Source organism: Hevea brasiliensis, chromosome 2 (assembly GCF_030052815.1).
Source record: "Hevea brasiliensis isolate MT/VB/25A 57/8 chromosome 2, ASM3005281v1, whole genome shotgun sequence".
Lineage (NCBI taxonomy): Eukaryota > Viridiplantae > Streptophyta > Magnoliopsida > Malpighiales > Euphorbiaceae > Hevea > Hevea brasiliensis.
The window spans coordinates 3,605,794-3,620,103 of NC_079494.1; the positions used below are offsets into that span (position 1 = coordinate 3,605,794).

Here is a 14,310-nt window from a genome sequence, read left to right on the forward strand (position 1 = left end):
TCCGAAAAATCTCAAAAAAATTCATAAAATTTAAATAAAATTAAAATACCAAAAATGCTCATAAAATTTAAAATTTTGGGGTGTTACAGTTAAAGCCTTGAGCCTAAAAATTCCTAAAATTTAAATAAAATTAAAATACCAAAAATGCTCATAAAATTTAAAATTTTGGGGTGTTACAGATAAAGCCTTGAGCCTAGCAATTAAGGTCGTTCCAAATTTTTCCTATAATGTAAACCACATGTCTTTAGTATTGATAATATCGCGGTATGCCCTCATAATGTCATCCTTTATACAACTCAGCAAGGTTATGCAAGCAAGGGAATTCTTCTTCTTCTAAGCCTTGTAGGCCTCACGGTCTTTCACTTGTTGTTTTGTGGTGCCTTTAGGGGGTACTGGCATGACAATATTAAAAGCTTCTAGAGCCTTTTGTTACCCCAGAACATATTGGATTTTCATGCTCCATATCTCATAATTGTCGCCGTTGAGCTTCTCACCTTTGTTCAACTCAATGGCAATGTTTTTCACGGCAAAAGTCATATTGATATAAAAATAAAAATAAAAATAAAAATAAAAACAAAAATAAAAATCATGAGACAATATGCAAAGATAAAGCCTAAATTACATATAAATCCTAATACATAATTAGTTATATTAATATTTATTTTACATTATACTTAAAATCGAAAGTTTACTAAGTTTCCAATCATTATCTAAGACCTAATATGAAATAAATTTAATATAATTAATTATGCAAGGAACAATAATATTAAATTACTAAAATTCAAGACTCAGCAACAATATATTCAATACTCAATATTATATTTAATAAAACACACATACACATATATATGTTGTAACACCTCAAAATTTTAAATTTTATGAGCATTTTTGGTATTTTAATTTTATTTAAATTTTAGGAATTTTTTTGAGATTTTTCGGATTTTAAAAATCGGGTTCGATTTTCCAAAAATATAAACTTTGATGAATTTTAAAAATTAATTTAAAGACCACGTGGCAAAACTAAAAATATATTTGGAGTCTACGTATTTTTCTGAGTTTTCTGAAATTTTTTTGAAATTTTTGGGCCTCGTTTTCGGTCCCGAGGCAGAGTAAAAATTCAAAATTTTGTATTCTGAATCGAATCGAACCGGACCGGTCGAATCGGACCGGTCTTCTTCTCTTTTTCTTCTCCCTCCCGCGCGCGTCGACCTTCTCCTCTTCTCTCTCTCTTTTCTCTCTCCTCCCTCCTCCCCTTGCCGCGCCGCCGCCTCCCCTGCGTCCCCACCTCGCCGGCGCCCCACCTCGGCCCTCCCCCACGGCCGGCCGCCGCCTGGAACGCCGGAAAACGGCCTTAGAACGGACGCGCAGCGCGCGCGCGACTGTTGGACTTCCCGGCCAAAATCCAGCCGATCCGGCCACCAATTGGATCGGGTCTTGTGTCTAAAATCATCTACTCGGCGAGAGCTTTCCATAGACACCAAGAACGCCGAAATCCATCGAGCGGTTTGTCCGATTTTTGCTCGGGAAGATTTTAGCCCATTTCGACTTTTGGGCTAGATTTCTCGAAAATCGTGAATCCCACGAGAAAACCGAGGGTACCAGCACGCTCCACTCATCGAGAGCTTCGCGGTGACATAAATTTCAAAATTTTCCGACACCGTTTTTCGGTGGGTCCCACGGAACTTCGCAGTGTTTTTCCGAGCATTTAATGAGCTTAGAAAATTCTGAAAAATTTATGTACTAACCCCCGTGTTATGGGCTTCGTGTAGGTATCCTCGATTCGCGAAATTCGAGCTTGACCGGTCTACGAAATTCGCCGCATGCACCCATTACCTGAAAAGTCTCCGAATTGGACCGAGGTTTTGGCTAGCCCCCCATTGTCAGACGTCCCGAGCGCGTTCCCTAAGTCGGAATTGGCAAAGGTAAACCCGAACCTTGCTTTTTTGTAATTTTCTAGTGCTTAAATAGGATTAAAAATCCATAAAATATTCGTGGTAGCTTAGAAAATTATGATTCTTTTTGCAATAGCTTAGTAATATTGCTAAGGACCGCGGGGCAAAGTTTTAGAATTTTTAGAGCTTATTTGGGCAGTTTTTGCAAAAATGGTCAATTATAAGGATTAAATTGAAATATTACATACTTGTGATGGATGATTGATTTGATGGGCCCAGAGGGTCGTGTGATATGATTGAGCTGTGGATATATGGATTGTAAATATAGAAGTGTGTTTTGAGCCATTTTGCAGGTTGGGTAGGTCCTAGGTATAGGGGAGACTCTGTCGGATTTTCGGCACGACTTAGGACGTATTGGTCTTTTTCTTTGTTTGTATTGATTCAAATTTATTAAATGATTGTAATAAAATTGTCGAGTGAGCCGATGCCTTTCTTCCTCCGCCACCGCCACAAAGGATTGTCGTCAAGTCCGTGAGTAAAATATTAATTTTAATTGTAATTTTGATATTATTATATGTTCATGCCATGCATCACTTATATGCATATATTTATGTAGTTAAACTCTAGGCACGATTTATGATGCATTGATAATCATTAAAGTGCCATGATGTTGTTGCGGTAATTTGGAGCAGCAGCGTGCGTTGGCGTGCGTGTGATGTGGTGTGGACTATGGATAGGACGGGTAGTCACGCTTGAGTTCTTCACCGACTCGATCCTTCGAGGGGTAGTCACGCTTGAGTTCTTCACTGGGACCCTCGATTTGGTTTATTGCGAAAGTCCGCTTGAGTTCTTCACTGCACTGTGTTGGATTTAAGAGAGCTGTATAGGGGATCAGCTCCCATATGTTATGATTGATGCTACAGGATGCGTGAGTGCTCCAAATTACCTTTTTGATGTTATGATGTGAAAATGATGTTGATGTTGCATTTCACTTTACAGGGTGCATTAGTTTTAGATAGTTATAGAGATTATGGTTAAAATTGATATTTTACTCTCTGAGTCGAACGCTCACTCCTGTTCAATATTTTTTCAGGCTACAGGAGGATTTTATTTTGGTTAACCTGCTTTTCTCCTTCGCAGGTTATTTATAAATATTTGTGTAATTTTATATACTCCTAGAATTTTCGCATGTGTTAGAAGTATTTATTTGATTATGGTCTGTAATATTATTATCATGTTGGACCTATAAACGTATAATGATATGCATGTTTGATGGATTGGATGAGGGAGCTGAGCTCCCATTTATTTTTATGAGGATATGAGTATGTGGAGGGTGAGCTGAGCTCCCCAATTGAGTATTTATTATGTTTACAGGTCGGGTGAGTCGAAAACTCCCCGTTGGAAAGTCCATTTTATGGCCGGACTCTGTCCGTTTGTTTTCTTGATATTGGGCCCAAATGGGCCTTAGAGTTGGGTTAATGAACAGTTAGGCTTACTACGGGCCTCGGGGGCTTTAGGCTGGCCCAGATCCTAGTGCCGGTCCGGTCCATAGGTTGGGTCATGACATATGTCTAACATATAAACAACTTTCTTAAAGATATCGACAAATATATGTAATACCATACGCGAAAAATAAAATTCTTACAAATAAAAAATTAATTTATAGAGAATTTTAATTGAATTTATTAAAATATAATGTTAGTTTGCCCCCATATAATTTTTGAAAACTCTTATTTTCTAAGAAATAAATAAATTAAACACTTATAATTCCATTTCCTAATCAATTAGGAATATTAATTCCAAAACAACTTTAGAATTAATACAATTAATTTTAATGAAATCAATTGAACCGATTGTAATTTATTTCATCAAATTAATTTAATTTTTCTAATTGCTTCCCATTTTTAACATTAGAAAATAATTTTTCAAAAAATAAATATTAAATTAAACAATTTAATTCAATTATTTATATTTTTTTAATTGGCATCACAACAGAGTGCGTGCTAGGAAGCCAGCCGCCCAACCGCATCCCAGAGGCTTTCTCGGACAGCCGACAGCCGTTCATCCCACCGCCCAACTCCATGGTATATTATTCAAAATAAAAATTCCACATCTACTATTTTTATTTATTTATTTATTTTACATGAATCTGAAACAATTTCCAGATTTAGTTCTATGCAGCTCGAAGCCCACCGAGGGTCGCTGGCCATCGCAGCGTTTGGAAGGACCCTCATCTATTCCGTGGCTTAATCATGGCTGTCATGAATAGCTCTCTTCAACAAAATTTCTAGATTATCGAAAAATAAATTTTTAGAATAATATAAAAAATATCCACATGAATTTAATTCATAGAACTATTACTAACAAAAAAAATACTGTAAACAAAATATACATGTTAATTTAATTAGAAAACCAATATTTAGAGCTATAATACCAATGAAAAAAATTACAAATCAAATTTATAGATTCAAATACATGAATTCTAATTCATGTTTATGTATAATATCTTAAGATCTTTATTATATTTGTATCACTAGTTTAATGTAATCACATATTTATAATTAAAACTTACATTGATAAATTCACAATCTAAATATATACTTATTTACAAAAATTAATTATTTTATAAATGAATTAAGCGAGAGTCTTTTCAAGAAAAAAATCTAATGCAATACCATGCGGCACACTTCACTTTTCACTTTTTTTTTTTTTTTTCTTCTATCTCTTTTATATATGTAACGAAGATAAAAATTTGACTACAACTATTAAGAAAGTTACAACTCTAATTACATCTTTTATTTTGACAATTGCAGATGACTTTTAAATTTTAAATTTTGTCACTTTACGAGAAGAAGAAATAATAGAGATTTTACGGTGTTTTGGGGTTTGAAAATGATGAGGAAGGACGAGAATGGTGGTATCCCACCATATTCAGTGATTGAAATTTGGAATCTTTGGATGAGCTGAGGGACGATTGAACTCTTTAAACAGAAATAAATAAATAAATGCTTGTCCTGGACTGCTCATTTTCAAAATGACATCAGTCCAATTAAGATTAAGTTTGATGCAAGGACCCCATCCTTGTGGTGGTATTTGATTTAGGAATCTACAGACAAATGACATTTGTGAATATAAAACTCCATCTCCTGTAGACATTTCTTCTCCAGAACTGCATCTGTTAGAGAAATTTCAGTTTTTATTAATACCAAGAAAATATGGAAGGCGAGATCGTTTGCGTGACTGGTGCGTCAGGATTCATTGGGTCTTGGCTTGTCATGAGGCTCCTGGAACAAGGCTACTTTGTCAGGGCAACTGTGCGCGATCCTGGTTTGAAATTCTTATCTTTCATTTATGCGGTTAATTCCCACTAAACTTGAAATCAACTAGTGGAGTTGCTAGCCATACTTGGTATGATGATGGGTTTGGATGCAGAAAACATGAACAAGGTGAAGCATTTATTGGACTTGCCAAAAGCCAGCACCCACCTGAGTTTGTGGAGAGGGGAGCTGGTTGAGGAAGGAAGCTTTGATGATGTAATTCAAGGGTGTACAGGGGTATTCCACGTCGCTACACCTATGGATTTCTCTGTGGATCGAGATCCAGAGGTACTTCCATAATTTAGTCGTGGAGATTATGCTTCTGTAGGCTATTATCAGAGTTAAATTCTCCTGCAATAAGCATACATACATATCCATTAGGGATTGTCGGTACTTACTTTTACCACAGGATATAGAAAATAGATAGTGTGATTTACTGGCAGTTATTGTATAGCTTATTTCAGCTTAGTTTATTACTGTTTGCTAGGTAGCTCAGTTGTAGTTCAGTTAGCTTAGTTGAGAAGTTGTTATTTCTCACTACTCTAATTTGTTAGCTTAACTTCTTGTATATAAGACTTTGAGCTCAGCTCCTTAATTCAATTGATTCAGTTTTCTCTTCCATACAAATCTAATATGGTATCAGAGCTTTCTTTTCTTTAATCTTCTTTCTCAATTTTCTCAACAATTTTTTTTTCCTTCGAAATGACAAATACAACAAATGATTACCTCCAAAATCTATTGAATCCTTTTTATCTTCATCCAAATGAAAATCCAGCATTAGCTTTAGTTTCTCCAGTTCTTGTCGCATGATATTTTGTGGTCGCCTGGACGAACACTCACCGAAGTGGGAAAGAGTGAGAAGTCGCTACTTTTATTTTGAGAGAAATTAAAGAAAATTATTTATGATAAAAAAAACTAAAAAAAAACTACTTTAAAAACAGAGATTCTACGTTATGGGTCCTTGTACGGGTAGGGAAGGTGTTAGGCACCCCACCTCGTCCCTCAGGGAGGGTAAGCAGATTTAATATTATGCTCTTTATAAATTAAAATCGATAATTAGGGGGTTAGAATTATGATGTTAATCCTTCGGACAGATAAAAGGAATATTTGATATTTCACTGCTTCGGGTTACCCAAGTACATAAGTACATGAGATGACCCTTAGTGAGTCAGTGTTGTGTAACGGATTTTTGTTTAGGGGGTTACTTTGTGTATTGTGATATTTTAGTTTGGATTCAAGAGAATTCGGGTAAAAACCTCTCCCGATCTCTTAGAGTAATCTGTTTAAAGTTTAAGTGAGGAATCTCGGATAAGAACTCTCCCCGGATCTCCACATATTTAATAAAGTTTTTGGTTGAGAATCGGATAAGAACTCTCCTCCGATCTCTTCAAGCATTTAAAGTTTAGCGTGAGGAATCTCGGATAAGAACTCTTCTCCTATCTCCACATATTTAATAAAATTTTTTGGTTGAGAATCGGATAAGAACTTTCCTCCGATCTCTTTAAGTATTTAATTTAGAGTTTAGTGTGAGGAATCTCGGATAAGAACTCTCCTCCGATCTCCACATATTTATTAAAATTTTTGGTTGAGAATCGGATAAGAACTCTCCTCCGATCTCTTATTTATTAAAATTTCGTATTGTACCATCTTATGAATTAAGGAATCTAGTGACCGAGGGCGCAAAAGACCCACATGTAGATTTTTGAACCCACTGAGCCTTATCTAGAGGGTAGACACGACACCGAACTTCTTGCCGATCTCTTATATGATCGCCTTATCAGAACTCTTTAGTTCGATCTCTTTGGTTGATCGCTCGGAATCCGAACTTATCGGATTCCCGATTTATTACATCATCCTCTGGGCTCGCTCCATGGCCCGACCTCTAGACTTATTTGGTTTAACCCACTATTTGACCTTTTGTTACAACTTTTCTTTTTTGTCATTTTTATTTGTTTTGAAAACTCTCATATCGAAATACCCATGCCTACGCTCTTTTGAATAGTTATAAGTTGCCTACGGGATGAACGTCTACTGTTGAAGAAAATAAAAACCAGATGATGATAAAAGGGATTTGCAAATAAAAATAAGAGAAGATATAGGAAATGACTACTGGCCTAGACAACTTATTCTGAAATTTAATGTGATTGGATATAAAAGAAACCTTAAAAAAATTAGGGAAAACCAACCTAGGGTATTCAACAAAATAACAGTTTACTGCAACTGTTTTGGGATTTTAATGTAACTGAACATAGAAGAAATTTTAAAAAGGAAAGCTGGAGAAGATAGACAAGGGTATTCAACAAAATGGCAGTTAAAACACTTACCTGTGGAAGATTGAGGCTATTGAACTAATTCTAGAGCCACAAATATTACTGCGTTGAAGGTTAGTGGTACAAGGACCAATGCTTACTTTGAGATTGGGAGAACCAAGTTGAAATGCGGTAGAACCAAAGCGATGGAAACCGGGTCAGAATAAGATCAAGCTGAAAGAAATAATGGGTTGAGATTAGGGGGGTGATGCAGACGAGACCGAACGAAAATGGTAATAGCAGAGTGATGAACAAACTGAAAATGAAGAATTTCAGGGTTCGTAAACTCTGTCAATGGAGATACTCAAGAAAACTAGTTTCTGAAGTTCCTCCATTTTATGTAAGCTTAAAGTAGCAAGATCGAATTGAATTTCAAAGCCTTTCCACTATAATCACCACCACCTTTTTTTGTGCGTCCTCTCTACAGTATTGCATGCAGGTATTTATAAGGAATGGGTGCTCCTAATAAAGGGTCAGGATCTCTTCTGGGGAGATGGAAGGTTTGGATTTAAAATGACATGATCTGATGCCTGAGAATTGAAGAGAATCAAAATGAACGGCTGAGATCCTATTCAGAATATTTGTCCTTTCTCTTTTCCAATCCAACGGTTCAGGATCTTCCTGTCAAGATGGATCCGAAGGCCGGGAATAAAAGGCACCGGTCCTGTCATCTACTTTTTGATCCAAGGGCTCCAGGTTTGTCCTTACGAGTAAGATCAACGGTGGAGATTGAGAAGCACAGGACTGTCATAACTGTTCTGGCGTCTGTCAGCATTGCGGTCGATTCTGCAAATGAAACATGCGATGAAGATTTGATCTTGCCTGCAACGCTTTAACTACCTCGACTCTGATTATGAAGGAGGTTATTGGAAGTCTTTTGTCTTCTTTTCTGATCTCCATTCCTTTCGTTCTCTTAGTCATGACTCTTTTCCGATCTCTCTCACATCAGGTCCCTCATCCCTTCCCGATTTGAGATTGTCTAAACGATGAAGTTTGATCTTTAAAGGTTCTCTTAATGATGTAATCCGATCTCTTGGGATCGCCCCAAATGGCAAAATCTAACCTTGTGGAAATGAAATGAAATCTTATTTGAAGGTCATTATTTAATTATTGCATTGGTGAAATTTTCGATCTCTGATGTGCCTACCCGACCGGGTTCTTAACTAAATCGTCTTTAGCCGATCTGTGACTCTGAACATTTACCTTATTTCAACGACCTTAGCTAGCCGATCTCATTTTATTTTATTTATTGTGTTTCTGGAACTTTCCCGCGACGCGTCAGAAAAGTGGACAAATTACACCAACCAATGCACCACTTGGGACTCTATGAGCATTGAATGCTCACGCGGGTGTAAATAGGGGGAGGGTCCCTCAGTTGCTCCCCTATGCCATTTTCAGCACTCTGCTCGCAATTTCAACTTTCTCTCATTTCTTCAAGTTTTTCTGACACCGATCACACTCCGGTAAGGACTTTAATCCTTCTCTTACTTAAGCCTTTTTATTTCTTTAAAAATGAGCAGCACCGAGGGTCAGAGAGCAGCGAGCCCCCCTTCTGTCCATGTCTCGTGGTCATCAGATGAAGTCGAGGTGATTAGGTCGAGTGGGTGCCCTGAGCTCCTACGACCTCTGTTTCAGCCTGTGGTCAAGAGGCACAATCAAAACGAACACATTCCTCTGGGAGAGAAAATCTTCCTGTGGATGAGTTGCCGTCAATCCTCTAAGAAACCGATCTGCAGTCAATTAGTCAAGAGTACAACCTTCGGACCGACTCCTTCGAGCTTATCAGATGCCATGGCGATCTCAGAGCCGATCACTTTTTCAATGAAAATGATGCGATCATGGTGTACGAAGAGCAATTAAAAGCCGGGCTTTGGTTTCCCCTTGATGACTTCTTCAAGGACGTCCTGAAATTTCACCATGTCTCGATAGCCCAAGTACATCCGAACTCGTGGCAAATTCTGGTAGCTTTCAGAGGCTTATGTCGGGCCAAGAAGCTCGATCCTACTACGAAGGTTTTTACCGAGCGGCATAGGCTTAGTCGCCAAAAGGACGACGAGTACTGGTTCTTTCAGGCAAAACTGCACTGTGGGCTTTTTATCGATCTCCCCTCTTCACTGAAGAATTGGAAAAAATCGTTTCTTCATGTTGAGGAGTAAGATTCCGAACGGTTTCGAGGGTTTCCCCCGTAGCTGGCAATATCTGGTCCCGTCAATTCCTAAGCATGTCGCCCTGAGTAAGGATGAGGGTGCCATGGTAATGGAACTTAAGGATCAGGCGGCCACCCAGAAGTTCTCTTGCTTATATGCGGTGATGGCCGAGCTGAAACATTGGATGATGCGGCTGATCACCGATGAAGGATACGAGCTCCAGCTCTCTGACCTCAGCCCTGGTACCTTCCCCATCTCTGATCTCTGAACCTTAGCGAACTCACTGACTTTTCTTTGTGCAGGTATGGCGGGCGGCGAGGCTTCCAAGGAGAGCCATAAGCGGAAGAGGAAGATCTCCAGAAAGGTGCGGGAAATGAAGATCGCTGCAATATCACAGACGCCGAGGCGAGATTCAGAAGAAGTACCGGGAGACTCATCCTAGCCTTTGGGACAACCGGTCCGGGAAGTAAAAGTAGCTCCTTCTCCCCCTCGACCAGAAGGGCCACCGCCTCCACCTGTTCCCGCAAGTGCAGAAGGGGGACCTTCCCAACCTACTGTGAGGACCTTTTCCCATGGCGCCTAGGTCCTCATTCACTCTCTGGAGAAAAACCGATCTATTCGGGAGAATCTAGGCTTCGCCAAAGTTCTGGGCGCTACCATATGCCTTCAGGAGGATCGGAATAGGCTGACTCCGGGTAGCATTGACGATCTCCTGGCCCAGACAATGAGTTTGAGCGTAAAGAGCTTGGTGAACCAACATATAATCAGGGAAAAAGCTCATCTTCTGAGGCAGGAAATTCTAAAAGCGGTCAAGGACGCATCCTCTGCCCAAGCTCAAATTTCATCTGCCCAAGATTATATTGCCGAACTCGAAGGTTGGATGAAGTCCTACGAGGATAAATTGGCCGAACAGGCTCATGAACTCGAAGAGGCTTGGGCACTCTGAACGGCTGACGTCGCTCGCCTCACTGAAGAACTCAAAGCGAAAGAAGAAGAGGCTATGATGAGGGAAGCTAGTGCTTGTGTGAATGCCCACAGCGATCTTTTGGCCGAGCTCTAGAGGCATTACCCTAGGGAGGACTTCTCCTGGATGGTAGACCTTGTTCTTAGGGACGACGAGGTGAGCGAATAAGAGCCCGAGGGAGAGAGGGAGAATGAGCGAAATGTACCCAGAGACCAGGCTGGGGGTGACCCTCCAGCTGAATGAATTGTAACTCTTTATTTTAAGATGAAATGAAATCGCTTTTGTTTAATGACTTGATGAGATCAAAAAGTGTCCAAGTTGTATGAGTGCTTAATTGTTTGAACACATCAGAACATCAAACTTAAAATGGATTATTAATCTAAGTATAAGAGTTCGAAAAAAAAACATTGTAAGCATGAGATCGGCCTAAGCCGAGAACAAAAAACGGGTAGAACTTTTAAGACATTAAAATTGGAAAGTCTGGACTCGAATTAGATTGGAACCACCCTTAAATCGGACTGAGACCTTAACCTTATTTTAAGTAACGTTTGAGACACACAAGTGAGGAACCTGATCTAAGTGTTAGCTAAATGACTTTCAACTCCATTTTGTAAAAAAAAAGATTGGAAATGAGACCTAATGGCATGGAAACTTGATATTGGTTATGAAGACTTGACATTGGTTTGATCTCTTTGACGAGAAGTCGAAAATGAATCGACTAGATGGGGGATTGGTTTATTTTCTGATCGAGTCATCTGCAATCGAAGAATGTCGGGTGGGGATCGATTCCAAAGTTCATTGACTTCGGGGATCTGCCAAAATATGGTGTCGACAGTTACACCTCTTTACATAATTTCTATTAAAGGGAATGACGTTTTCCCGTATAGGAATTATGTAAAGATTCAGACCCATATTTTGGGCGATTGGGTTGAGAAGCAAGAATTTGGCTTGAAAGTCAGAGTTGGAAACTAAAACCAACTTAGATCAAGGATCCAAAGGTTGATAACAGAAATTTAAATGCTGAAAAATTAAAATCAACTTAGATCAAAGAACCAGAGGTTGATGACAGAAATTTAAATGCTGAAAAATTAAAGTCAACTTGGATCAAGGAACCAGAGGTTGATAGCAGAAATTTAAATGCTGAAAAATTAAAATCAACTTAAATTAAGGAACCAGAGGTTGATGACAGAAATCTAAATGCTGAAAAAATAAAGTCAACTTGGATCAAGGAACTAGAGGTTGATAACAGGAAATTTAAATGCTAGAAAATTAAAATCAACTTGGATCAAGGAACCAGAGGTTAATAGCAGAAATTTAATTGCTGAAAAAGTAAAGTCAACTTGGATCAAGGAACCAGAGGTTGATAGCAAAAATTTAAATGCTGAAAAAAAAAATTAAAATCAACTTAGATCAAGAACCAGAGGTTGATAGCAAAAATTTAAATACTGAAAAATTAAAATCAACTTAGATTAAGGAACCAGCGGTTGATAGCAGAAATTTAAATGCTGAAAAAGTAAAGTCAACTTGGATCAAGGAACCAGAGGTTGATGATAGAATTTAAAATCAACTTGGATCAAGGAACCAGAGGTTGATAGCAAGAAATTTAAATGCGAAAATTAAAACCAACTTGGATCAAGGAACCAGAGGTTGATGATAAAAATTTAAATGCTAAAAATTAAAATTAACTTGGATCAAGGAACCAGAGGTTGATAGCAAGAAATTTAAATGCTGGAAATTAAAATACTTACAAAGCAAGCCTAACCTGACACGAGAAGTTTTTCTGCGACGAAGTGTACTTAACAAGATCCTGAAGATAAACGATTAATGGAGGACGAGTCTCAGGACTTAAACCCATAACCTTCCCTTTCTTACTCACTTCTTAGGAAGCGCTTTCTGTTCTCGATTTGCTTATTTTGCGAAAAGCGCCCTTGCGGGTTTTCACTTTCCCTTCTGCCCACCTGAGTAGAAGTGCCCTTCCGGGTTTTCACCCCTAGTTTTTTTTTTTTTTTCTTCGATCGTTTCCTGCAAATCTCTTAGCAAAGTGCATGAGGTTATCAATATCCAAATCCTAATCTTATGACAATTTTAAGGGATTAACAGCGCACAAAATAAAGATGTAGAAAAAGACAGCATTAGAGTGTGAGTATACGAGAAAGATAAACCTGAGTTTAAGAAAAAAGATAAATTAAAATGCAAATACGTGAAGAAGATAGATTAAAGTGAAAGGATGACTTTATTATGGCTTGAGAGATAAAAGTACAGTTTCAAAGAAAAAGGGTACAAGGATAGATCTCACATATTCTTTGTAGTTGACTTTGAAGTCTCTTAACTGCCATTATTTCAAGTACTCTATTAACGAAGATTCATGCCGTGGTGGTTTATTTCCGTTCCTGGTCCCGTGTCCCTTTCCTTATTTCTCCATTTTCTGGTTCTAAGGGCGCCCTTTCGGGTTTTCGCCCCCAGATTTTGTTTTCTTTCTTCTTTTTCTTTCTTTTCTTTTTCAGGGTGCCTTTTCGGGTTTTCACCCTTCACTCATTTTATAGAAAGCATCCTTCCGGGTTTTCACATTCTTTCGCACAATTTGTTAGGAGCGCCCTTTCGGGTTTTCACCCCTACTCTTTTTTTTTTCTTTTTTTTTTTTTTCAGGCATAATACCTTTTAACAGTGTCGGCATTTACGGGTCTTAGAAATTCTTCGCCATCTATATGGGTCAAGATCAAGGCCCCACCAGAAAATGCCTTTTTAACCACATAGGGTCCCTCATAGGTTGGAGACCATTTGCCCCAGGCGTCGTTTTGATTCGGAAGCACCTTTTTCAGGACCAGGTCTCCTGGTTGGAATTCGCACGGGCAAATGCCTTTGTTAAATGCCCTAGCCATTCTTCTCTGGTATAATTGCCCATGACATGCTGCTGCTAGCCTTTTCTCATCCAGCAAATTCAATTGGTCCAATCTCAGCTGGATCCATTCTGACTCATCAATTCCTGATTCTTTCAGAATTCTTAGGGAAGGAATTTCTACCTCGATAAGCAAAACAGCTTCCATTCCATAAACCAGTGAATATAGAGTTGCCCCAGTTGATGTCCTTATGGAGGTCCGGTATGCATGTAGGGCGTAGGGAAGCATTTCATGCTAATCTCTATAGGTGATTATCATTTTCTGGAGGATTCTCTTGAGATTTTTGTTAGTGGCTTCTACCGCTCCATTCATTTGGAGACGGTATGCTGAGGAATTGAGATGTCTGATCTCGTATCGGTCACATAAACTTTGGACCTTAGGACCATTCAAATTCTTAGCATTGGCAGATGATATTATTTCAGAGGAATTTGAGGAATGTGTTCTGCATGATGTGGGCATATGACGTCGCTTCGACCCATTTAGAAAAATAGTCAATAGCTACCAGGATAAACCGATGCCCATTGGATGCCTTGGGGTTAATGGGACCAATCACATCGATTCCCCACATTGCAAAAGGCCATGGCGAGACGAGGTTGAACAATTGGTGAGGCGGAACATTTATCGGATCCGCATAGATTTGACATTTGTGACATTTTCGAAAGTACTCGATGCAATCTTTCTCCATGGTAGTCTAGAAGTATCCTCATCTCATGATTTACTTGGCCATCATATGTCCATTAGCATGGGTTTCACAATTCCCCTCATGAGTCTCAAAAAGGATCCT

At 38.7% G+C, this 14,310-nt stretch overlaps 1 protein-coding gene across 2 annotated transcripts in view; it reads left to right on the forward strand.

Moving 5' to 3' along the window:
* Nucleotides 1–4,862: 4,862 nt before the first annotated feature.
* LOC110638080 (bifunctional dihydroflavonol 4-reductase/flavanone 4-reductase) overlaps nt 4,863–14,310 on the forward strand; it is a 30,353-nt gene continuing 20,905 nt past the window's right edge. The window contains exons 1-2 of one of the 2 annotated variants that reach the window (XM_058132529.1): nt 4,863–5,219; nt 5,325–5,497. In XM_058132529.1, the coding sequence (XP_057988512.1) occupies nt 5,108–5,219; nt 5,325–5,497 (285 nt within the window). In that variant the 5' untranslated portion in view covers nt 4,863–5,107. The remainder of the gene's footprint in view (nt 5,220–5,324; nt 5,498–14,310) is intronic. The other variant, XM_021788503.2, reaches the window with a different exon arrangement.